At 34.6% G+C, this 27,504-nt stretch overlaps 1 protein-coding gene across 1 annotated transcript in view; it reads right to left on the reverse strand.

Moving 5' to 3' along the window:
- Nucleotides 1–6,096: 6,096 nt before the first annotated feature.
- The window catches only part of LOC131069429 (uncharacterized), a 122,169-nt gene continuing 100,761 nt past the window's right edge, over nt 6,097–27,504 (reverse strand). Inside the window, exon 9 of the mRNA XM_058004853.2 lies at nt 6,097–6,593. Coding sequence (XP_057860836.2) covers nt 6,378–6,593 — 216 coding nt within the window. The 3' untranslated portion in view covers nt 6,097–6,377. The remainder of the gene's footprint in view (nt 6,594–27,504) is intronic.

The raw sequence follows: 27,504 nt of genomic DNA on the forward strand, positions 1-27,504 counted from the left end.
TCATTACTTGTGTGCCTATTGTTTTGATTGGGCATACTCTTATCATTATAGCTTTCTGGTTGGCAATTTCGGTTGGTAATCATGTTGTGGTAAGTTTGAGTTGGATGACTCAGTTATCATTGCTTGGTTGCCTTCATAGTTTACCGTTTACTTGCAGAATTGTGTAATGATGGTTGCTTTGAGATGATAGAGTCTTCTCTATTGATTATCTTCGATTGGGTAATCCGTGGGGGATGAGCTTTTGTAGAATGGCTTTGGCTCATCATTGTTGGGTGTCTTCATTTTTCCAGCTTGGTTTTTCCTTTCATGCTTATGATTATGTTGATCGTGTTATGTTCACTCCTGTTGCACGTTGCTTGCTTATCATAGTATGGAGTTGGTTTCTGCTCATTCGGTGAGGCTTCGTGTTTGGTTTTGGTTGTTTTCATAATGACCCCTCTGTTGGATTGATTTATATCTGGGCTCTGTCGTTGGCCTTCTCATGTTTATTCCTTATGTGGTGTCGCTTCTCATATGGTAAGATGCTCTATTTTATTCGGAAGGTCTTGGTTAGGTTTGGAGGATGGTGGTTGTCTTTGAGAGCTTGGAACTTGCAGATAGTTTGGTATACAAGATAGTTTCTCATTTTGTTTCTCTTTTCTTGGCTACTTCTGTGGGCTTTTTTGTCACTTGGTCTTATTCTGGTTCCTTGGGGTCTTCAGCATCCTCCCCTTCTCCTTCTTTGGATTATATTATGTTTTCTCACGATGTTTGTCTTGGAAGGATCTCTTATAATAATTTCTCTCATGGTTTTTGGTATCATACTAATCAATGGATTGGAGAATTGTGCTTCATAGACAGGGGTGGCCCAACTTCAAATCTTATTGGCTGATCTTTTGGTTTTTTGGACAGATGCACTTCTTCCTGGTGTTTCACTTTCACAGTTTTCTCTTTTATGCCTCTTCTAGCAGCTTCCTTTATATCTAATGAGGCTTGTTATGTAATTGGGAAGGGTTTTTGGGTGGATTGTGCCTATGGGCTTCTTGTAATGGATAGTCAAGCTTGTGTTATTTGAGCAATATTGAAGGGTTTTCTTACTGGTTATTTCCCTTCAGTGCTCTTTGAACCAGAACCCTGTAAAAAACAAAAATTATTAATATAATTCAGTGGTTTATCCACTTTTATATATATAATAAAATTATTAAATATACAATCTATCACCTAATAAAATGAACCTACATTTAAAGTAGATATTTTGTTATATCAATATACAACCTTTTCCTAATCCAATAGAATGAGCATGACATATGATAGTCCTTCCAAAATATAAAAAATGTTATCTTCTTTACAACCCATCTTCCCAAGAAATATGCGAGTTCTTTTATATAAATACTATTTGCACTTTTTTTTTTAATTCATAAATAATTGGAAAAGCAAATCCTATGATCTAATATTTCATATAAGACATTTTTTTTAATGTTGTTTATATACAGTTATGTGAATCAACCACTATAGTACTTAAAGTACAATATAAAAACTTTCTTAAATGTTTGATGGGAATATAATTCTAGGCTGGGAGAGTATAATCAATTGGTGATTTAGTAGCATTTAATAGGTCTTATAATCAATTAATATAGTTTGATATTTAATTTAATATATTGAAATTTGTAATTAAAAAAATGGAGAGTGTAATTTTGCACTTATTAATAGAAAGAAATAAAAAATGACATTTTTATAAAGATTTAAAATTTAAAATTAAGAATAGACTATAGTTTTTGTTCAAAAAATTTAATTCTACATAATGATAGGTTAAATTCATATAAAAAATAAAATGCAACAAATACATAAATATTCTTGCCAAAGGCAGGAACTAATAATAAAAATATTTAATTCCATATTGACTCAACATATGATATCAAGATAATATTACTATTCATCAAATATCAATATCAAAAACCAAGTTGTTGAGTAGCTTGTTTTCCTCTACAAAAAGGGTCATACTAAAAAATTCCACAATGTCTTAAAACTCATAGCAATTTTGTCTTTGAAAGAGACTTCATGAAATTTTCAAATTCTAATCGTTGAACTTCAACTATAAAATCCCAATGTTTCCACCAAACACTAGCTAGGGTGGATAGTTTCACCAACAAGAGTTACAATCAAAGAAGAAGAATAAAATCAACATGTTTCAAACATGCCTTCCCTAGCTCTTTTATAATCTTATGAGAAACTCTTCGAATTCTCCTTTACAACTTCCTTCCCTTTTCATATTTCCCCTTTCTTTTTAATTTTTGACTTTAGCTTGAGAAATAATAAAGTTGCCCTTTTATATTTTTCCATTGACATGAAGAGGTCACTTGAGACTTACGAATTAATGATCTTATTAAATAATTAAAACATAATTTTAATCATTTAATTATATTTCTAGGCCATATAAAATGGGGCATTACAGTTAGTCATAAATATATTCATGCATGCTCAATCTAACAAAATGAAATAATAATTGACATGATAATGTGATGTGATAGGGAAACATGGTTAAAAACACTCTTTGGAGTATTTAGAGATATCAAATATAGAGAGAGGCCAAAATGTTGAATTATTTATCTTAGATGATTAGTGGTGGGTTGTGTGGAATATAATTAGGTATGCTGATATAGATTGACCATGTTTGAGTGAAATTTATCATAGCATGGACTCCATGGTTAAAAATAAAGACCATGATAGAAGTCAAGGAGAATGGCCGCATATAAGCATTTTTCAAAAGAGTACACAAGATCATTGATGACCATTGTCCAACAAGATGAGTAGACCTTTGCATCTCCTAGCATTTGTTTTGTCTCAAAAATATTATAGCACAAAAGTACTTTCTTTATTGAGGAGGGTGGTATCATATAGAGATGATAAGGTTGGTGTTAAGTACAAGGTTACATTCAAAAGAATATTCCAAGATGAAGAAACACAAAGTGTTGTCTAGGGTGAGACGAGTGGTGGTATATCCATAGCTAAGGCTCTATTTACTTGTAGCCTCTTGCAATAAAAATTCTATCATAAGTATGCAATATTTTATTTTTAAACTTATTTTGCTTTCACTACTATACACTATAATATTTTTTTATAATTGCAAAAATTGTATTGATTTTGTATGCGATTTTGATAGGTTACAAGTGTTTTGATTGACAAGAGTTGTACATACTCCTTTATCCACTTAGTTAAGCATTAACTATTTGGTTGCAATAAAAGCTAAAGATTTGGTCTATATCCCAATTCCCTGTGATCGCTTATTAAAAATGAGTGTATTATGTGACAAGAGACACAAGCTAGAATGCATAGAATTAGAGTACATACTCCTTTATCCACTTCTAAGTTGTGTGTAAATGATTGGTTGTGATAAAAGTTGAAGATTTGGTCTATGTACATTCCAACTTGTGTCTCTTGTCACATTAGACATGTTGTAACACAAGTTGGAATGTCCCCTACGTGATTAACATAATTAATCTATTTCAATATACTAAAATTGATTGAGAGACTAATCATGGAGCCAATCATTGATATTATTCAATTTATTAGTTATTAACAAGTGCTTATTTATTGTCATCATTAGATGATTAATTCCATTATTCATAGTTCTTAATATAGATATCAAACCCTACTACTACTTCAATTTTAAGGGAAGGGTCTGTATTTTACCAAAGTGCTTAGAGACCAAATAAAATAGGTTCCCTCAAAGTATACAAATCCAAGCCCTTACTATACCCTCAAGGCTTATGGGTCGTTGATCCCCACCCTATCTTGGGACTTAACCTATTGCTTGGATTTAGATGCCCCTCTTTGGAACATCTCATCCCCATCTTAAATACTGGCAAGAGATGCACCCTTTCACCATTAGCACCCTTTGAAAGACTACACTCTTCATTATTCCTACTCTTTGAAAGGGACACAACCTTCCACAATCAGATTTGCACTTCTTATTTAAATTAGATTTTCACTTCTTGTTACAAGCTAGGGTTGTTGTTGCACCAAAAGATCGACCTGTCAGACTGTTAAACCATGTCGCGAATCCCCGTGAGGAACGCTGGCCCATTGCCAACAACCTCCCTCCCAGCATCACTCGTTGCGGCCTGCATGATTCGAACTTGTGACCAAACTCTGATACCACTTGTTACAAGCTAGGGTTGTTGTTGACATGTCAATGCCCGATACAACCACTAGACTTATAGAATCCACAAGAGGCTATTAAACCATGTCGCGAATCCCCGCAAGGGACGTTGGTCCACTATCAACACTTCTCATTTCCAAATTCTCCCCTCCTCAAATGAGGTTCTCTTCTCCCCTTTATATCTCACTTTTGAGGGAGTCACAACTTATTATTTCATGCCTTTTGAGCATTCATTAACTTTATCAAATTTTAATTATATTCTGTTATATTTTAATTTAATTTTTATATTTATTCTTTTGTATTTTAATTTTATTATTATTATTTATTATTAAATTATATTTCAAAGTAGAGACATTACACATGTAATTATAACAAGAGGGGTGATGAGGAATTAAGATCTAGCCCTCAATTTTGTGGACTTAAACACTTCTATTTCATATCTTGCCATAGCCTTTAGATGAGTTAAATTTAACATGGCTAGTACTAGTAGCACTAGGTTGATTGTAGTTGAAATGAATCAAATGCTGACTTTGACCATTATGCTCTTATTGAAAAGTAAAGTGAAGATTAATATTATTGATTGTAATTTTCATTTTCTATTGACATTTGACATGAATCAATGAATTATACATTTATTAATTTTTTATTTTTTTTTTCATTTGTGATTAATACACACATCCTGAAGTTGAGCTCCCACTTTAACCAGCAACTTGGCTTAGCTTTTTTATTCTGTATTGACAATTTACTCATCTATGAGCCTCATGATGCCTTTTGGTTGTCTAAATGCTCTAACAATATGATTTTTTTCTATATTAATTCAACTTAAAAAACCTTCGTCAAGTGAGATTCTTGTTCAATGTTCTCATAATCATATAATTAAACAGCTTTTGTAACTAGAGTTTTTTAAATGCTTGCTTTAGGATAGGATAGAGATGAGGAGACTACTCCTTTGAGGACGTGAACAAAGTTTTGAAACCAAACTTTCGATCTACATGCTTTTATGTGATGTATATTTTACCTTTTTCATGTGGCCACAAATTGGAACTCGTTTAATTCACCTCTGATCTATGGTCTAATAATTTGAGTCAACTGCTCATCACTGAGCTGTCCTAGTTTACAATAACTTGGTTTGATATTTCAAAAGATTTGCAGTCATTCAGTTGTTGGGAAATATATTTGCAAAGGTCTTGTCCAAGTTTCTAATTATACAAGCATCATTTGGTCTCGCATGCTTCCCTCGGCAAATTTGAGAATAAGCAGAATTCCAATTATTCAAAGTCACAATTTCCCTCTTGATACATAGTCGTGTACTTGGTTAATGTTAAATGTAAGTGTGATAAACTGCATTTTTTTTAAAAGTTTGTTCTTTCATCGAAGCTTTTAAAGAGTGGTTAGATAGTTTCATATTCTGCCCTCTCTTTTCATCTTTGGAAATTGACTGCATGGGCTTTACTATTTGTAGAAATGGTATTTATAGTGGTGAACATCACCAACTCTCATGCAATAATATCTGGAAAAATCTAGCTAGCTTCCTAGTAGTTATCAATGCTTGAGTTTAGGTCATATGTTTTGTAGTATGAGGTTTCATCAATGCTTGAGTTTAGGTCATATGTTTTGTAGTTTGAGGTTTCATAGCAAACCATAAGATTGTTTTTCAAGGTAGCTATCTAATCTATGTATTGTTTTTCAAAAATCTTATACAAAAATAAAATCAAGACACATTTTGAGGCCAATGTAATGTTTATAGGTACAACCCATTTCACTATTTGTTCAATCAATGTGCTAGCTATAAAGTTGCTATGACATAATCTAAATAACAAAATTGTCTGATCAAATTGCAAATAATTCTAATAAAATATTATTGCGTGAACAAAAATGCATTACAATTCTCAAAAATGAAATTCAAAAATAAAAACAAACAAATTGGATAGAAAAAAACAGTATTCATGGTACAATACATTTCACTATTTGAAAGATACCTATGTCCCATTCTTATTTTTTTCTACTACTTCAAAAAACAAAATTGTGTAAATTTTTGTGAATGTCAACAAAGTTTTTTCAAACTCCTTTCCAATTATAGTTTCTTAGCAGTAATGTTGCACTCTTGCCTAAGCAAATTGTGATTATCAGTGGCAGAAGTAATTTCCAACTCAAATCTTCATGACCATCCTTTTTATGGCCCCTAGATATCGCATGTTTCTTATCCTTATTTATTCCCAGCATTGTCACATCTAGATGTCTAGACATGGTGTTTATCATCTTCCTTATCAGTACCATCACTGCCTGATGTCTCATGCTTCTTGTCCTTGTTATCAGCATCATTGATGGATGTTTCCTGCTTCTTGTCCTCTTCCTCAGTAATGTCATCTTTTTCCTTCTCATCATCATCATCCCTAAATGTCTGGTACAAATTCTTATTACGATTCAGTATATCTTCCACTTTGCCAAGCAGTCTCTGCAGAAAGATTTTTTTTAGCAAACTAACACGAGTGGTATCATTAATTGGTATTATTTGCAAATGTCTGGTTTAGATTCAAATTCTAAGAATTAAAGAGATTGCTTCTCCAGCAATATTCATTTTTTAACTGGTTTGCTAATTGTCATAGAAATGTCTTCTACACTTGCATCAAAACCAAAATATGCTGCCATTAGAGATTATTCAAGAAATTCTGGCGGCAACTGTCCATTGTACAATTCTGGAATAGAAAGAACTAGAAAGAGAAATCTCAAAAATAACCATCCTTTTCTACACTAGAAGCAAATATTACCGAATAACAGAAACTCACATGCAGAATCAAAACTGAATTAGTTCAACAAAAGATTTGGGAATATGAATCCACAAATGGACTGCCAAGGTAAACAGATAAATGATTTGAAATATTGTACTATAAAATGAGAGAAGAAATTGACTAGCAAGTTCTCAGTCAGTGAGGAATGGCCATAATGACCCAAGGTGGAAACAAAATGACAACAATGAGCAGAGAAAACAAAGTTGGTGTAGCTGCATAAATCCTATCCGTTACAGACATAGTGAATTCAAATGGTTCTAGAATCAAACTATGTAGGAATTTTATATTCAATTATTATAGTTTATGCCAATCCTATCCATCTAATAATGTTAAACCAAAAAATGAAAATTGGAAATTTGAAGGAGCCATTGTGTGACTATAGAGTATACATAAGTCAGATAGAACAATTATTTAAGTATGTCACAGACCGGATAAGAACGAAGTGTCATTGGCAAGTTATCGGCAAGTTTCTGTAGATAGGTCTCATCAGTGTCCTGCAATGGATAATGAGCAAGAAGCAAGATTATAAATACCCGTGGAATCTTTAAAAGATGACCTTAACAATCAATATGATGACATAGATCTTAAATAATGACTTGAGATGGTTTTTTAACACATTAAAGAACTAGCTTGCATGGTTGATGATATATCTGAACAAATGATCAAAATAGGAAATTATTCCTTTGGGAACTATGCTATAGTCATACCGAAGGAAGCAATAGGTCCTTTCCCATATTAGACATTTTACTTCCCATAAGCCAACAAGAGTCATCTAATCCAAACAAAGCAATTAGAGAAGAGACATGGGTGTTTCTGCGGGTGCATCAACAAATGGAGTAAGGAATGCAAGTATTTGGGAAAAAATGATGCAATTGAAGATACACAATGGCACAAAGAAGAACACAGAAAATCAAATCCATGAAAAACCATCACCATGATTGAAGACATAGAAAAAACTATAATTGTGAATAATGACCCTCTGATCACTATAGGGTGGAATCAAGAAACAGTGTGTTGCCATTGTTGACACTAGGGGCACTCACAATGTATTCACAAGAAATTGGATGATAAATTAAAGTGTTTTGCATTGCCCATAAAAAAATCTCAAATAATTATTTCAAATGGAGGAGGATGTCGTATATAGTCGAACTTAACATGGAGGTGCTACTTATCTACACCCTTGTATGCCATAGTTACTAGGAGAGGATGTGGTTTTTGATCTCATTAGTTAAAAACCTTTACTTACTTTCTCAATCGAAGTTATAAGATCTTTATACTACAACTGGATTTGATATTTAGCCCCATCAGATAAGAATATTTTGTTACTTTCTCAATTAATCTCGAACTAAGTTGCTGTAAAGACCCAGCTCAAATTTTTCCTTGGATTTTCACCACAATAATATGTTTTTATTGTTATCTTGAATTCTGTACTGCTGAATAGATAGTTTTCTGATGTATGTGTTTGATAGATTGCTGTTTGTTGTTTTCAATCATATAATCCATAAACAAAAATAGCAACATATGCAATCATAATAAATAATCTATTAGCCTTTATTTCTGAAAAGCTCAAATTGAGACTGATAATATTATTTCAAAACAGCAATCACAATACACACAAACAAGGAAGATTTTGCTGAAGACAATAAAAGCAGATTTTACCGTTTTATCCTCCCACATACAGCAATAATGATATCAGAAGAGTCGATAAAGAAATAATGCCTTATATCATCACCCAGCTCTACTTCTTTATTACAGATTTGAAACAGAGACTAGATAAGACCCAATATTCAGTCTCTCCTTGAAGCGAAGCCTTCAAGCATACCATTGAAAATTTGAAAGTCGCTACCCTTCCATCATAAGAAGATTGATATTCACAATGTGAATGCAAAGCCCAAAGTGTCCTCTAAAACTGAGAATAAACAGACCAGGGAGTGCGGCCAGTAGAAATACTATGGTTTGGAGTGACACTCAGTTCCACAATACTCATGTAGCTTCAGGAAATGGTTGGCGAGCTCAAGGAAAAGAGTGACTTCACAAATTTGAAACACTCTACATATATGAGTGAGATACTTGATGATATCTCCAAATATAGTTAGGGTAGATCGTTGCACCACTGAAACTAGCAAATCTTTAGGGTTTTCATCCTAGGGAACATGCTTCAAGAAGTTCTTCAATTCAATACCGTTGGAGATATCTTTTGGTTTCCCTCTTGTTTGTCTTTTTAATTTCCCTCCTTTTTTAATTTAAAATTTGAACTTGAGGGAAATAATAATAAAGTTACTTTATTAAATTTTCACATAATAACCATTAAGTCACTTTAGTACTTTATTCAGTTAACTGAAATAATATTACCTTTATGATTTATTTTTAAGGGATAATAATTAAATAAATTAATTCCCTTTATTTTGACAATAGCCTATGGGATTAAATAGGCTAATAAATCTTCTGAAGCCGCTATGCAAAAGGAGACATTATAGTTGCTAGTTTGGGTATGGGTGTGGGTATGAGAACTAGAACTTGGTTAGGTGGTATGACAATATTTTTCTTTCTTGGGAATGGGTACAAGAATATATATTTTTTAAAATATAAATTACAAGAACAATTATACTCATAATTGTCAAAATTTAGAATTTTAAACGCTTCATATTCACAATTACACAATGAAAATTCAAATTACAATTGATATTTTAAAAGTTGTTCTTCTTCATCGAAAGCATCAAGGTCAACATCAACATTTGGTTCAATTTCATTTGAGCCAAAATAATTGGATTGCCACTCCCACTAGCTATGCCATGTGCGAAAATGCTTCGATTTCATTTTGCAAACATTTGACAAAATGTCAAATCATTAACAATACAACAAGAGTGATTTCACAAAACTTAAACTAACAATTGCTACATATGCATAATGTAAATCAAAATAAACCAATCTAATTAATGTTGATACAAAATTTACTAACCTCATGTTCATAGGTACAACTCACAAATGCAATTGAAATGATATGTAATTGCTTTCTTGTTGGCATATTCTAATATAAAATGTTGTTACAAAGTTATGATACAACTGAGGCTGGATGGATGAATGAAAAGGCATACCCAAACCGATTAAAGAGTGAAACTGAGGTATTAATGTATCATACTATAACTAGATAAAACCTTGGGTATAGCTTAGGTGCCTGGATTTGGGAAAGACATAGGAAGTACCCTAGGTGTACCAAAGGTTGTACCTCGACCATACTCATACAAGGACCATGTTGATATGCATACTCAAGATTTACCAACATTGCTTGATAACATAGATCTAGAAGATCCTTTTATACGATTCCAATCAAGTATGCTATTGTCTAAGAGGATTCACAATCCCACTCTTAAAGTAAAATCTTCACATTGTATGGGAAATTTCTATTGGAAATTGTCATGCAATTGACACGGTAAATTGATAACCTCTACCAATTTTTTCCACAAACTTGTATATACTTCATCTCAAACTCACAAACATTTTGTCAAAGAATTTGGAAATCATAAAATCAATCAATAAATTTGATTTGAAAAGTTTAGAACAATTGTAAATATCAATTAAATGACAAAAATAATCACAAATGATTTCCATACATGGAGATAGTGGCAAATTCAATAATTTAATTGTTGATTTCTATACATGGAGATAGTGGCAAATTCAATAATTTAATTGTTGATTTCCATACATGGTTGTAGAAGTGAGTTTTCTTGGTCAGAGTGGCTAATTGGTGGTATTTCAGGTTTGATATATGCATACATAGATATCCAAACCTCAATTAATTCTTTATAACTTGCAAACTGCTTTATAGCTGATTATGGTGAATAACCCTCATAATATTGACAACCCAAAACTTGTGACTACCTTTCCACTGCAACCCATGCCCTTCATTATATCTCCATAAGCTCCAATGCCACATCTATACAAGTTGAAACTAGTTGTAATACACACCAAACTCTCACAAATAATATTCAATACAAAACTTTATCACTAATGATGTCCTCATTCAAACAACGACCAACAATAAAAGCATAGGAATTTTATATAGAATGAGTAGCACAATAAAAATTAATCTTTTCTTACATTGATTATTTGCTATAAATTCATATTAAATTTCTGCTTCACAGCTTGTTGCAAGCATACTCAAATATAGAAAAAATGTAATACTTTGGCACAAATTCATAAAATTTTAATCAATTGGGCACACCTCCAAAACTAGAAACTTCAAACAAAATGCAAACCTGGACTATCTGAATATTCAACATAAAATTTCCCAAATATCATAACCAAACACTAGAGAGTCCAATGGCACAACCATTCATATTCTTTGTGAATCTCGTGTGAATCCACCTCTACATTAGCTAGGAAGAAATCATTCCCCAAAATCAATCCTTGTCTAAGGGTTTTCATCCTAAGACTATCATTGAACAAACCTGCACAACCTCCATAGCTAGGTTTCAAAAAATTGCAAATACCAAGAATGACGAAGTATCTCCTCACAACCTCCTTTTATAAGCCCATTAGTTCTTTCTAGATATTATATTTTGTAGCCACTTAAAAATTTCAAAAAATCCTCATAACGTTCAACTTTTATTTTATAATTTATTATTGAACCCTTAAGTCACTTAATTCCTCCTTTTAAAATAATTGAATATAATTTGTCTTTTAATTTTACTTTTGACAGCTTAACATTCAATTATTTAATTATTTTCACACATCCGCCCAAATTAACAAAAATATTTAAATTTGGTCAAATCTTAAGTTTTCAGGATATCAAGTTTTATGAAAATTGGTGCTTTCCAAAAATAGAAAAATTCTGGACAACAAGCGTGGAGTGCTCCAAAGATGTTGGAATTATAAAAATTTAGAGAAAAAATTAAGACATCATTTGCTACACTGAATAAAGACAATTTTGACAAAAAAATATGAGGTCCAAATTGTAGAAAAAATCCAAAATTACATTACCATTTCATGAAAAAGATCCACAATACACATGAAAATTTTCCAAGAAACAATCCACACATATATTATTGCATCAAAATATATTACAAAATTATCAAATTGCTAGATAGTCCATTTTAAAACTAGTTACAGGTTATTCGCCTTTATCAGTTGGAATCAAAGTGAAAACACCCAAAATGAGGAGAGCAATTTTGTGAGGTGGAAAGGGAGATTTATAACCCTCCCAAACCCTTGCTAAGTGGGCACACCTTTTAAGGAAGGGGTGTAGCCTACTTATGTGGGACACACCTTATTAAGCTGTGGTCCACTTTATGTGAGTCACACCTTATAAGATGCGACCCACATAAAAGGGGCCAATTCACAATAAGGAGGCTCTTGCCGCTTAATAAAAAAATAAAATTTAATAGTATTAAATTACTATTAAATAATATAAAATAATAATTAAGGGATGACCCCACAACGCAATGGTTAGTTGTGAGCCTCTTACATGGGAGGTCTTGTGTTCGAGTCTACTCGACTGGTTCTTAGCTCAAAGGAAAAGCTAAAAATACAGCTTCGACTGTGACTTATCAAAAATAATAATAATAATAATAATAATAATAATAATAATAATAATAATAATAATAATAATAATAATAATAATAATAATAATAATAATAATAATAATAATAATAATAATAATAATAATAATAATAATAAAGTACTTAATAAAATGTAAATTTTTTATTAATTATAATAAAATACTATAAAAAATTAATAATAAAAGGGGAAAGCACCCTTGGAATCAGTGAAGGCTTATGGTTGGCTTTGAAATCTACTTCGAAGAAGATAGGATCCCAATTTTCTAGGATTGCACCAACAGACTTAGAGTTATAAACCCTATATTCCATCAACTTTGCCAAGAAGTCCCCACACTCCAGCATATCCCCTTTCCGAGAATCTATTGGCGTAATATCAAAAAATTGCTTCTTCGAAAGCAGATTTCAAAGTCGGTTATAACGTACTTAATTATTTTTTATTTTTTTTAAGGTAAGTGCTATAATGTATGGGGATAGCGCCCTCTATTAAAATTCTGAAAATTACAGCTAGTTACATCACCCACATATGGCAAAAGGCAGGTGAATCGATTCATCCAGACTACCCTAAGATCCAACATTACAATTGGTAATAATACAAAAAGACCAAAGGAGATGGCACTAGTATGTTGAACATAGACAGATGCAGAGCAATGACCAAGAGCAAGGCATTTATTCACCCCGAAGAGCTTGGAGAATCAGAGCAACGTATTCTCCAAGGCTGATAGCATTTGTAGTAGAGGCAACAGGGAAACACCATTCGTTAGAGTTGGTAACACGCCTGAAGGGGTCTATGTTCCCATTCAAAACCGCGCACTTGAATATCTCCCAGGCGTTTTCCACGAAGGTCTTCATTCCCTCCCTTTCCTCAGCCTTCTCCACTCTTCTTTGCATTGTGCTACCCTTATCGTTGTTCTCAGAATCCTACCCATCCTCCACCCCTTCCTCTTCGGAATTGTTTGCATCCTCACTAGAATCGAAGGGCAAATAGTACTTGGGCTGAAAATACGTTTTTAATATGCTGACCTTTATGTTTTCATCCAAACCAAGAATACCATTGGCAACAATATTCCCAATGGACGGCTTCACAAAACCACACATCAGCTCAACAGACCACTCCCTTGAGTTAATTATGTCGACTAAGGGAAGCACAACTGCCTCATAAATGAGGGCATCACACCAATGCATATCAAAATTCAGAGTAATCCCCATCAGCCCCTGAATTGCCTCATACACATACTCCTCTGTTACAAATAGATTTCAAATTTGAGTGCTCACATGCATTTTGCAGTTGACATGGCTAATCTCCCCAAAGTGTGCCATTATCCAAGCTCTTCAATACAGGAAACATCATACTATGAAGCATTAGTCTTTATAGAGCCAGATGTCTCTAGAAGTTTCCTTTCCAAAATCCAAAAAAAATAGAGTTTTGATACTATTGCCCGATTTGCTCAGAAACAATAATGCGACTATGCCACCACTATAGCTAGATATCATACTTGAATCTTCTTTTTAGGATATATAGTGTAGTGAAATCCTGCCACAATACCATGGGACTGATCTAGAGTCTTATATAGTGCCACCTCCATCCAGGCCCGGATAAACATCCATCGACCGTACTTGTCTCAACCAATACCATCACGTGAAGCATCCATTTTGATGTGCTTAATTATATCATTGCTTGCAGAGTGTTGGTCAAAGGTAATCTTGTTATCATTACTTACCACACCCAAGTTTGCAAGGTAATCGGCCAAGCGGTTCCCTTCCCGGTACACATGCTTAATCTCAAAAGTGCCTATCAATTTCAACAGATGATTTATTCGAGGGATCCATTTACATAACTTCAAACATTGGAACTTTGATTTGATAATGCCATTTATAATTATTTGGAAATCTCCCTCAAGGAGTACCTTGGAGATACCATTTTGAATGCAAAGATTTAATCCAGCCTCTAATGCTCTGATTCCAGCCTCATTGTTAGTAGCCTTGCCCAGTCCACCATATACCCCATGTATTATCTTACTGATATTGTTCCTAATTATGGCTCCAAATCCTGCATCTCCCAGGTTCCCCTTGCTAGCTCCATCGAAGTTTAATTTCACCCAATCCTACGGAGGGGCCATCCATCTGATATCCCTCCTTTTCACTCTGTTATTGGAGTCTATGATTATTGGGTGTTTGAAGAGCCAAATCTTCTCCATGCTACGGTCCCAAATGTTATAGGATCTTATTCTCCTCATGGCGGATTTCCCATTTATCATTTCCTTAACAACACTTTTGATGTTCTCAATGATTTTATTAATCGGTAGTGTGGTTTCCTTGAAGATCCTCGTGTTTCTTTCTTTCCAAATGTGCCAAACAATTAATGAAGGCCCCACCATCCACAGGTCGCTCCACCTTGAATTATAGATCCTTGGCCAAGAAATGAGGAAGTCCTTGAGTACCTCACATCTGACTATTTTTAGATTGGTATTTTCAAAGAACCAATTCCGGCAAGCCTTCGCCATGGGGAAATTGAAGAGTAAATGATTGGCAGATTCTTCATTTGCCTTGCACATAACATACATGTTAGGTCCAGAGATACCAATTGACTTTAATCTGTCCCCAGTGAGGATCCTATTATGGAGGGCCAGCCAAAGAAATGCCCCCGCTTTAGGGAGAAGCTTATTGATCCAACAAAGCTTATGTGGCCAGTCTGTGCACATACCCCTTTGTCTATGTACCTCATAACCCAATTTGACAGAATATTCTCCTGATTTGGCAACACTCCAGAATATCCTATCCTCGTTATTAGACAATGGCATACATCTACTTTTTAGCACATCTTTCAAAGATTCGCATAGAATCGGGTTGCCAATGGATATCTATTTCCATACCCTCTTCCCATCCAGTTCCTTATTCTGCTCGAAATAGTCCTCAACAAACACTCCATACGTAGACTCGACGAGCTTAATCCAATCCTGATTAAAACTGTCAGATAGTGCAGGAGCACCATCCCATGAATCCCTCCAAAATTTTGCAGATTTTCCATTACCAATGTGCCATGAAATGTGATAAGTTATAATGAATCTGCAATCCCAAAGAAAGTTCCAAGTACGGTTAGGTAGGGAGTTGGCGGGGAGGGATGTGCATGCCAAAAGACACTTGCTTCCCCTCCTTCCTTCCGAATATATATATTGGGTGGGCCCTAAAATTCTATGGGCAGATATAAATAGATGAGTTTATGAGCTATCAGAACAAACAATGGTGTTGTTGGAGATTGTTTGTGTTTCTCCCCCCCCAATAAGATTGAAGCTTGCTTAAACGCTTTGAGTTTAGGAAAAAACAATGAGATGTAGTTTTTTATATCTAGGCCCGGGGCCACCAGTGTGCGCTCATCATTATTTATGCGGTTTTGTGTACATCTTCCAAGATAATTTGGCACCCAATGCAATATTCTGAAGATCCATTTTCCTAAGTCCAGCACCGCCATCCTCTTTCAGTAAACACATGGTGTCCTAGTTAATGAGTGGTGTCTTTTTTTTGTCTTTTCCTAAGTCCAGAACTCACAAAGTTGGTTCCCACTTTTTGGTATGTCCTAATTTTTGCTGAAATCATACATTTTTTAGAAAATATAATGATTTAAGCTTTAAGAGGTCCCATTTGAAGTAATTAATTGAAGAGAGTTAAATCAAAGGCTCTTAGATCAAAATTTCTTGGATAGAACCTCTCTAATTTCTTGCATCTATCAAATGCTGATAAAAAACCAATTTTACATTAGCTTTTGGGGGGTTAAATTTATTCATTTAAATTTTTATTTTTTTAGGTATTTAGTCCTTATTATAAGCTTTCCAAATAGTATAACTTTTAATATATTTAATTTCATTAATATATTTTTATTTTATTTCTTATGAATTTAGGTTTTTCACCGAACATGAACTTCTTTGTTCAATGCATTGGGAAAAATAGTAAACTAATTCAAAAAAATTCTAAAAAATATCTATGCACTAGGTATTAGTGTTTTATTTCTAAAAAGAAAAAAGAAAATTGAATTTTGATATATATAGAACAAGTTATGTGTTCAAACGTACACCTATATCTGAATTATAATTAGTCAAACTTCAAAACTTAATAAAATGAAAAATATTCAACATATCACTATCAAACCAACTTCATGGGTATTGATGTTATAGACCAAAATTCAAAAGAATTAAGTTTTTATCATTTATAGAAAAAAATTATGCATTTCGGGATACACATCACTCTTAAAAAATGTTGTTTATTGTAAAAAACTACTTTTTGAGGGAGATGGGAAAATCAATAAAATTTTATTCAAACAAATTTGAAAAAAACATATTTAGAATCTACAAACAAGATGCTAAAAATCACTAGTTTATATCATCTTCAAATTCTTAATAGTTTAAAAGTTATAGGTGTTGGAAAGTGAAGTTTTTTTTCAAAATATTCATCTAAGTGTCAAAGTTGGTCAAAAAGTGGGAACCAGTATTGTGAATTCACCCCCCTGCCAAACAAATTTTCTGAGCAGGTTGTCAATATTCTTACCAGCAGCATAGGGTATCTTGAAGCACGACATACAGTAAATGGGAATAGCCGATAAGACAGACTTAACCATTGTCAATCTGCCAGCTTGTGTTAGCTATCTAATCTTCCAAAACATTGTTTTGGTCGAGCAAGATTTCATAATATCTTCCCAAATCTGAGTCTACCTACATCCTTTCTCAATTCTCACCCCCGAATATTTGATTAGAAGTTGAGAAATTTTTATTCCCAACACGTTCAAGATCCTTTGCTAATCCTGCATTTTAGCGTTGAAGAAGAATAGTTGTGACTTGCTTTTGTTCATCACCTGCCTGGATTGCTTTGAGTATACATTCAGTGTGCTCATAATGTTCTTGGCTTCAATCACTAAGGCCTCCCCAAAGATTATTGTGTCATCAGCAAATTGGGAATGAGTAATAGTATCCAATTGGTTGTAAACTTTCATCCCTTTCCATTTGTTGTCTGCATGTCTTTTTTCTATCAATTTCCCAAGAACTTCAGCCATAATCACAAAAAGGGTAGGGGATAACGGGTCTCCCTGATGCAAGCCATTCATGGCTCTGAAGTAGCCCCTCACATTTCCATTAACAATCATCGAGAAATTAATGATGGATATGCAAAATTTGATACATTCGATCCATTTGATAGGAAAAGCAAATTTTTTCAGCACACATATTAAAAAGTCCCATACAACCTGATCGTATGCTTTGGCAACATATAGTTTAATGACCATACCTGTATGTTTCTCTTTATATATTGAGTGGACGACTTCTGAGACCAGATGATGTTATCAGCTATCTCCCGCCCGGGGGTGACATTTTGATTTTCTGAGATGAGTTTCGGTAATATTTTCGTAAGTCTTTCCGCCATTTCTTTGGAGATAATCTTGTAAATAGTGTTGCATAGTGAGATGGGGCAATAATCCATCAACGATTCATAGTCATGCTTCTTGGGAATCAGTGTTATCAGGGTATGATTGATTTCTTTGACAAATTTCTATTTTTTCCTTAATTCTTCCACCACCAACCAAATGTCCTGTCCCATGAAATCCCAACATTTCTAAAAGCATTCGACAGTTATACCATCTGGTCTAGGCGCCTTATGTGGGTGAGGGGAAAATGTTGCATTTTTTATTTCTTCCAAGGTATACAGAGCTTGTAGCATAGCACAATCTTCATCTGTTATGAGTGTTTCGATAACCTCATAATTAATGAGTATGTCGAATTGGTACATTTCCACTTCCATCCTTGATGGATCCAATTTTATTATTTAATCTTTTGGCCTTGGATGAGGCATGAAAAAATTTTGTGTTCAGGTCCCCATCTGCAATCCATAATTCCCTAGATTTTTCTTTCCAATACAGTTCCTCCCTTTTAAAGATTTCCAAGTACTGATCTTTTAAGAGTTTTTCAGCTTCGAACTCTTTATTTGTCATGCCCATTGCCATCACATGATTACTAATGTCCTCCAATTCTTCCTCAATCCTGGTTTTCTCCACAAAGATATTTTTAAAGGATAATTTGTTCCATGTTTTGAGCTTATTTTTTAAAAAATGCACGCGTTTAGTGAATTTGAAGCTTGGGGATCCAGAGAAGATATTACTTTCGAGCCACTATTCCCTCAGATTCTTCAACAATTTTGGATCCCGCAAATGTTAAGAAATTTGAAATATTTTTTCTTACAAGGATTATTGTGAGCAATTGAAAGTGAAATTGGAAAGTGATCCGACCCAATTTGAGGTATAATGTTAGATTCCAATGAGAAGTTGCCATTTATCCACCATTCGCCAACCAGGAACCTGTCAAGTCTTTCAAAAATCTTGGAGAAATTAAGTCTTCTATTTGTCCAAGTGAATCTCCCATTTTGGGGAATGATATCAATCAGTTTGCAGTTGAATATAAAATCCCGAAAATCCTCCATTACCTTGGTAGGTTTTCTTAGACCGCCCACCTTATCATCAATATCCAGAATGGCATTGAAGTCACCAGCAATTATCACCTCATCAGATGCTAATAAATTTACCTGAAGGGAAATCTCATTCCAAACTTTCCACTTCTCCTAAGTTTTAGTAGGTCCATACACATTAAAAAGGGAAAATTGAAGATGTGATCTCCTACACTGAATGATATAGGCCATCCAATGATTGCATGAGGCAACTGGAATAACATCGATGAGAGATGGATTCCACAACAAGCTCAGACCACCAGCCGAACCCCTAGCATCTTGGAAGATTCCTTCCCAACTATAGCAATATTTTACAAATTCCACTCCCTTCTCGCCATTGAGCTTTGTCTCTTGCATAATTATTATTTCTGAATCAAGCTTGGTCAAAGATCTTTTGACCAAGCATTTTTTGTCAAGGACGGATAAGCCCCTGACATTCCATGAGGAGATCTTCATTTTTCTCCAAGGGAGGGGTTCTCTCCCTTGGATACTTTCAAGTAATTCAAGACACCGACAATTCCTTTTTCATTGGCTCTTTGTTCTCTGACCAGCCTATTGCTCTTCCTGCCTCTCATTCCTTTGGACCAACCAAGGAGGATGTTGGCGGATTGGCTAATGCATTTGGGGTCCAGGGTATCCATATCCTCTATTTCCTCAAATGGTTCAGAGGTCTCAGAGAAGGAATCCACCAGACCATCCACAATACCATGATCGTTCTGTTCCATATCCTTTGGAGGATTCTCCTGAATTTCCCTATCCAAATTGCACGGGATGTCATTTTCCACCATATTGAGGATTGGCACCTGATTCTGCAGAAGTGAGTTATTATTCGTATGTTTTATTGGGGTATTGGCTTTGTCTTTAGGCGCTTCCAGCATTAGTATGCCCTCATGTGAATGCTCCTTTTTCCTCCATTCTTGTTTGGGTTTCCTCTGCGGTCTGTCAAATGCTCTTCTCACAAACATTCTGCATCTATCAGATAGGTGAAATTTACTGCCGCATCTGTGACATGCCCTAATTTCTTTCTCAACCTCGACCTGTTGATTCCATTCTCTATCTGACATTAGGATTGTGACAGATTGTGGAATGGTCTTAACAACCTCAATTTTTAACCTCGCATATGTGTACAGATCGCTTTCAATGATTTCCTCATCAATTTCCAGAAATGTACCCAGAGTTCGACCAATTTTCTCCAAATTTCAGTCACTCCAATATTCATTTGGGAGATTAAATAATCGGACCCAGACTGGTTCTTCATAAATTTCTAAAGAAGTGGGATAGAAGTTAGGGGTCTAGGGTTGGATGTATAATGGATGATTATCCAAGTACTAGTTTTCCTTTTCCAGGATATGATTCCTTTCGAATTCTTCTGTGAAGACGATGATGAAGAAGCCTTTTGGGAGGAATTTGACTACAATGTGTTTTCCCCATTTGTTATCAACCCAATCATGAATGGCTTTCCTGGCCATCTTTGGTCCCCAATAAATCTAGTGATGATCGCTTGTTTCTCAAAAAAATACTCTTTCATCTGCCACCTCCTCTGTTAGGTCAATTTCAATCTTGGATCTTGAATTTTTTGTGCTTATTTCCTCGCAGCATCTGTTTTCAAGGGTTCGATTAATGTTGCCCTGCTTTGGCTCCTTTTGTGCTTTTTTCTGATCGTCCCAATCAACCTCCAGGATCCTCCATTTGACGGGGTTTAGTAGCAGTTGCTCATGCTCGTACGACTCCTCAGTGCGCCTGCCTATCTGATCTTCGTGGTTCGGCTGCACATTTTCACTCTCCATTTTTTAAAATTCTAAATGTATAAAGTACTTAATTATTATTTTTAATTATTTTTATTATTATATTATTTAATAATAATTTCATAAATTTTTTTTTTTTAATTTTTTTTATTAAGCGATGCGACCCCCTTATTGTGAATTGGCCCCCTTTATGTAAGTTGCATCTTATAAAGTGCAACTCACATAAAGTGGGCTACATGTTTTCCTTATGTGCCCACTTAGTAGGGGTTTGGGAGGGATATAAATCCCCCTCCCACCACACAAAATTGCAAAATAAGTTTTGAAATGGACTACCTAGCAATATTAAATTTTGTAACAATTTTTTATGCAAAAATATCCCTATGTAGATTATTTTGTGGAGAATTTTCATGTATATTGTGGATCTTTTTCATGAAATGGTAAAGTATTTTTTCTACAAATTGAATTCATCTTTTCGATCAAAATTATCTCTCTTCGATGTAGCGAGTGATTTCCTAATTATAACTCTAAATTTCAGGATATTTTTCACAATGTTCTTTGAAAATGAGATTGTTAAGATGCTTGTTACCTTCTGCAATGGAACATGCCTCTTCTTTAGTTTCTAGTTCGACGCCTATCTAGAATGGTATAATCTTATCTAACACTGACAAAAAGAGACAACGGGTTGAGCACGACAAAAAATTGGTCATTCGTGAAGGGTATTCTAATGAGGCTCCTCCTCTCCAACTGCATGATCTTATAAATATTTTGGCTCTTTAACCAAAAGACCGTGGAAGGATATGGATGAATTTGTCAACTTTTCACTTCATCAACAAAATGAGTTTGACTGCTTTTGTTGTTAAAAACCAAGAAAAAATTCTTAATAGATTGAAAGAATTGAATGTCGAGGCTCTCAAATTTAAGACTAATGAAGAGGCCAAACTTTTGGCTTTAAAAGAGAATGTCATCATTGAACAAGCTAAAGCTACTGCCAAAGCCCGTGTTGAAGAAACTACTTCCATGTTCCACAATACTCTAATATTGTTCTTCTTCATGTGAATTTTCTAGATTAATCTTTATGTTTGAGAAGTTCATGGAAACATCCTTCAAACCTAAAGAAGCCTTAGAGGCTCGATTGGAATCTCTTTTTTCTAGCAAACTGGATGTTGTTGTTACTCCTATTGCTCCTATTGCAACTAATGTCCTGGTCTCCCCTTTTGCTCCTCCTAAGGCCCCTCTAGATAAGAACACTCAAAAGAATCTTGATCAAATCCACTCTTTGGTCAGCAAATCTTTCTCAGGATACAAACGCCTATGTGTTAATACATAACACTCTAAAAAGTATCTCAACAAGCTTGAGGATTTCAGATTTATAGGCACTCTTCCCAAGAATCTGCATATTAGGCCTCCAAAAATCTTGATCAATTATCTTGAAGGTAATTCTTTTCTTTCTTCAAAGTGGGAGTCTATTCAACAAAGGTGAGAAAACATTTTTTGGGTGCTTATATCAAGGCTATTACAAAAGCCTTTTTCAATCACAAATCAAAGATTTCTAAAGTAGTTGAGGATTTTGATTCTTCTCTCAAGGGTACCTGTGTTTCCCTTAAGTAAGTGTCTTCCACTTCTGGTTATTTATATTATTTCATCTAAGGAATGATACTCTGAATCCCTTAAGGAATTTCAATCTTTCTTTGATCAATTTATAATCGATAGGGCTATCAAGAAAACAACCAAAGATCTTGCCGACTCCAATAGGAAAGAATCCAAAGATGCTACTATTGTTGAAGCTAACTTCCTCCTAATCCAACTATTTCATAAATGATCATTGCGAAGGTCAAAGAACTTAAATACTTTAAGGCTCAAATTTTCAAATCTATCTCTTCACAGAATCAAGAGAAAAAGAAGAAGAATAATTTACTTGTCTCTGAATTTGTTCCCTCCATTCCAAAATATAGAAAGATGGTATTCAAGAAGAATACCACCTCAACTACCTCTGGTTAATTGCCCTTAGGACCAAAGTTTCATCCTACTCGAAGAAGAATACTCCATCTATAGGACCTTCCAATCTATCTAGAGGAAGAAACTATATAAGCTCAAGTTAGAACATATTTTAGAACTCCTCCAAAGGCAACAATGGTAGAATTTTGGGTAGAGGCCGCAGTTGAGGCTCTGCTCTCCCCTAAATTTCTAGAGACCTATGCTATTTTTGGCATTCCTCTTGCCGACATCTATTTGTTTTCCATTCAAGCTTTTACTAATAATTTTTGTCACAAAAATCCTTTTTGGCATCTTGATGAGATCAATTTTAAGCTCAAGGAGATTATTCAGAAGGCATAAGTTATTTTGAAAAGCCGCATTGCCTCTTTTTCCTTCTATCAATGTCTCCCTCTTTCCTCCAGACTCCTCAAAAGTCATCATCAAACGTGCAGACAAGAATCTAAGTCTTGTGGTGTTAGATTCTTCTTGGTACAAAAATGAAGGTATTCGACAACTTGAGTATTCCTAGGTTGACAATGTTTCGTGGAGACTCATTTGGAGGAAGTTGAACCTTTTCACTGGTTGCAATCCTTTTCCACTCGATTGTCTTTTGTTTATTTTGATGTGGAGTCTTTGTATCCAAGCATTCCTACTACCGAGGGTCTCTCTAACCTCAAAGAGATGGTCAAATAGTTTCAAATTTTAGAATTTGGATATTCGACTGATTGACATGGTGATGAACCTTGTTGAACTTGTTCTTTGTGAAAAATTTCTAGAGTTTGATGGAATCTTCTATAAGCAATTCAGGGGAACTGCTATAGACAATAAATTTGTTGTAGTCTATGCTTGTCTTTTTATTTGTCATTTGAAAATACGACTCTTTGCTTAGTATTATTGTTTCAATCTTGTCTTCTACAAGAGATATATTGATGATGCTTTGGGTATTTGAACTACTGACGAAAATTCATTATTCAATTTTTTTGAGCAGTATCAACTTTTCTTTCCTAAGATCAGGTTTACTCCTATTTACTCCAATTCAGTGAATCTTCTTGATATCATATTCTTCAAAGGAGATCCCTTTAGAACTAGATTGGAGTCCTTGACACCATGTGCTTTCAAAAACCTCCCAATGCCTATCAATACATTCCTTTTTACTCTTGGCATCCTCCTCACCAAAAGAAATCCTTCATTGTGAGTGAGTTGAATAGATATCTTATCAAAGATTTTGATCCTTTTGATGTAAAATCTTCTACAGAGATAGTTTTATTCCAAACTGCATGCTCGGGGCTATCAAAGGAAGTTCTTGCTCGCTTGTTTCAAAAAGGTTTCTTGGATCAACAAGTCAATGCTTCTCTCTCATATTCATGATGGTTCTTCTAGGATAAAAGCCCCCCCCCCCCTCATTGTTAAGCTCAATTACAACCCTTCTACTAGAGATTTAAATTTGGTGGCCACCCTAAACCCTATACTCCACTGACTTTGCCAAGAAGTCACCACACTACACCATATCCCCTTTCCAAAAGTTTGTTGACTCAATCCCAAACAATGAGATCCTATCTTCTTCGGAGTAGATTTCAAAGTCGGCCATAAGCCTTCACCAATTCCAAGGGTACTTTCCCCACTTTTATTATTAACATTTTATAGTATTTAATAATAATTGATAATTTTTTATACTTTTATAAGTACTTAATTATTATTTATTATTATTTAATAACAATTTAATACAATTAAAAATAATAATTTTTTATTTAAGTGATGGGACACCCCTTATTGTGACTTGGTCCACTTTATGTGGGCCACACCTTATAAAGTGTGACACATAAAATGGGCCATGCCAAGTAATAAGGTGTGTCACACCCCTTCCTTAAAAGGTGTGCCCACTTAGTAGGAGTTTGGGAGATATAAATCTACACTACATAAGCACTTCCACTTTACGTCGATGGGAGACCTTCTTGACCATTTTGTCCTTTTATCCATCTCACTTGCCTTGTTAGCCTCCGTCTTGTCCTTTTCTCAACCTTGTTGACTATTTGACACATATACATTGCTCCACTATGGGGATGTCTGCGCAGTGTCCCATGAATTTGACAATTTGAAGGTGGTCATTTGAGTATTACACCTGTGCTTGGAAGATGCTTGCAATGTCTCTCCATGACTACTGACGCCCATTTTTGTCCTAGCTTGTTTATCTTCCTATTTTGGCCTCATTTTGGGCTCCCTAACTCTCTCCCTACAATTCTACTTGATCTCCACTTGTTATATCCACTCAGTTCTAAGTTCTTGTGTTGATCTCTTGGTTCTCACTCCCTTTTAGCATTGTTATGATGCTTTGAGGAAGACTGGATTATTATTCTTCTTCTTCTAATAGGATTCTCGCTTTGGGTGTGGAAGGGGAGTCTTCTTCTTCCTCTATCTCTCATTCTCTCCATAGCATATTCATCAAGATATTGTTGTTATATCTTTTATTGATTATTTTATCTGTCATTTTCATCTATCTATCTTGGTTGTACGTGGAGGTGAAAACACCAAAATGAGGGTTTGACTGTGACAAGCCTTTAAAACACAACCACACCATTTTCATCTGTGTTTGCCTTGTGTGCAGGTTGCCAAACAAATTTGGGGAGCTAGCTAGAGACTTCAAGTGTGGATCAAGATCATACCTCTTCCTTCTTTCATTTTCATTACTTGATAGCCAGTCATATTTACTTTTTGCATTGTTATTTCACACAATTTTTATTAGGGCACATTTCCAGCACAGTTCGTTCTCTATACAGACTTTGTGACTTTGTCCATACAGAATGCCTGTGCCATGTTGTTGTATGAGACGCACACATGCATCCTTAGATATAATTTCACTAGGTTGTGTTAGATAGCCTTTGTGACATGTTCATTGTCATCTAAGGGGTACCTAATAGTCCTAGACTCTGTATCACATCTTGAGTAGATAGGTTGATTAGTGAGTCCCTGATGGGCAGTCACTCACCTGTCAAGAGTGGTTCACTTTTTTCCCTCTATAGTACATATGGTATACAAATTTGTATGGCCATAATAAGTCTTAAAAAATCCAAAAAGGGAAACTCCTAAATGGGTTACCTATGCTCTACTATTCTAGGCTCCATCAAAGAATTAAAAAATTAGGCACAAAAGGAAGAGATGAAGAGGACATGATTATATAGAGAGGGGGTGTGAATTAGTATATCAACAAACTTTTATTTTCAAAACATGATTAGATGCAATAACAATACTTCAAAAATCTCAATCAACCACATATGCAAGATCTAGCAAGTAGGAACACAAAAGAACACACAACATGGAAACCTTTATAGGAGAAAAGAATGACAAAATGTTGATTTTGTATTGAAAAATTCTTACAAATTTCATAGGCACCAACCCAAAGAAGAAACTAGTTCATTGTAGAGATTTCGTAGGCATCAACCCACTGGAGACGCCAATTCTCACAACATCAAGAGACATCATTCTCTTTGAAAGAGCACCACCAGGTATTATATCACCAAAATATCTCTGCTATATCTTATCTTCCTTTTCCTATATCCTATATATCTTCTTGCATACATACATTATGCATCTCTCTTCTCAATTACTTACATCTCTCGTTATACAAATATCTAATTGATGGTATGTGACCCATCTATTCTACTCCTATTCTTGATGATTTCTTTTCAATATGAAGCTCTGCAATCTCTTTGTGGTGAAGTGCAATAGGTTTTGCATCAATTGTGTTTGCACTTGCTCCTTTCCTGCCAACATCATCCCCCTTCCAAAACATTGGCTTGTCCTCAATTCACCTTGGTTGTAGGAAGAATATCCTTGTAAATCTCCTTCATATTAGCATAATTGTTATCCCATTGTACCTTAGCTTCTTGTAGTTGTTGACCCTACACCTGAATCTATGTGAACAAGCACTTTACATTCAAAAGAGTGTTGGAAATTTGGATCTACTAAGATAACTACAAGTTTACCACCTCTCTTAGCTGGGGCCTTTGTGCCTTGTTTGATCTTATTGGTCTTGGAACTATTGGAATTGTATGTGTAACTTGCACCTGAGACACTTTATCTATATCTTAGAGAGAACCATATGTAGTAGCCCTCTAAAGTATTTGTACTTCGAGTTGATCTATTTGGGCGTTAATAGGAGTTGTCACCATAGGCCATTGCAAAACAAAACTAATAGAGGGCATTGATGTCACCTTCAATATTATTTAGTGTGTTGATGTGTGATTCTAGAGTGGAATGGGTAGTGCACACTATTTTATTTCCTCATCCATTCTTGGCTTTCGCAATTCTACCAAAATTTGTTGCCACGTTGTTTTCTTTTGTTGTCGTGTGTCCTTTATGAACCCATCTGCCATTTTTTTAGTTGTAGCACAAGGGGTTGAGAGGAGTCCCATTGTAACTAAGGAAAGTTGTCCTAAAATATCCTTCACAATGTCCTCTAATTGATTTGAATTGTCCACATGTTGCTTCAAATTCTCGTCTCTTACTAGGTGTATAGGTCTCCCAATTTAGATTGTGCAAAGGAGAGATATTGTTAGAATCAATGAACACTGAGAGGGGGGATGCATTAGTGTTCTGTAATTTCTGATTTTGACAATCTGATCTTTAAACCACTTAATGCATGTGAAAAGAAGTAAAGTGCAAAAACACAAAGCAAAGATCAACAACACCATAACACCAAGATTTTTATATGGAAACCTAGTTAAGGGAAAAACCACAGTGGGATTCAATCCCACAATATTAATATACTCTGCTAAAAGTATATAAATATTACATAAGGGGAATGCATATGCATTTAGGCACACTGG

Source organism: Cryptomeria japonica, chromosome 6, assembly GCF_030272615.1.
Source record: "Cryptomeria japonica chromosome 6, Sugi_1.0, whole genome shotgun sequence".
Lineage (NCBI taxonomy): Eukaryota > Viridiplantae > Streptophyta > Pinopsida > Cupressales > Cupressaceae > Cryptomeria > Cryptomeria japonica.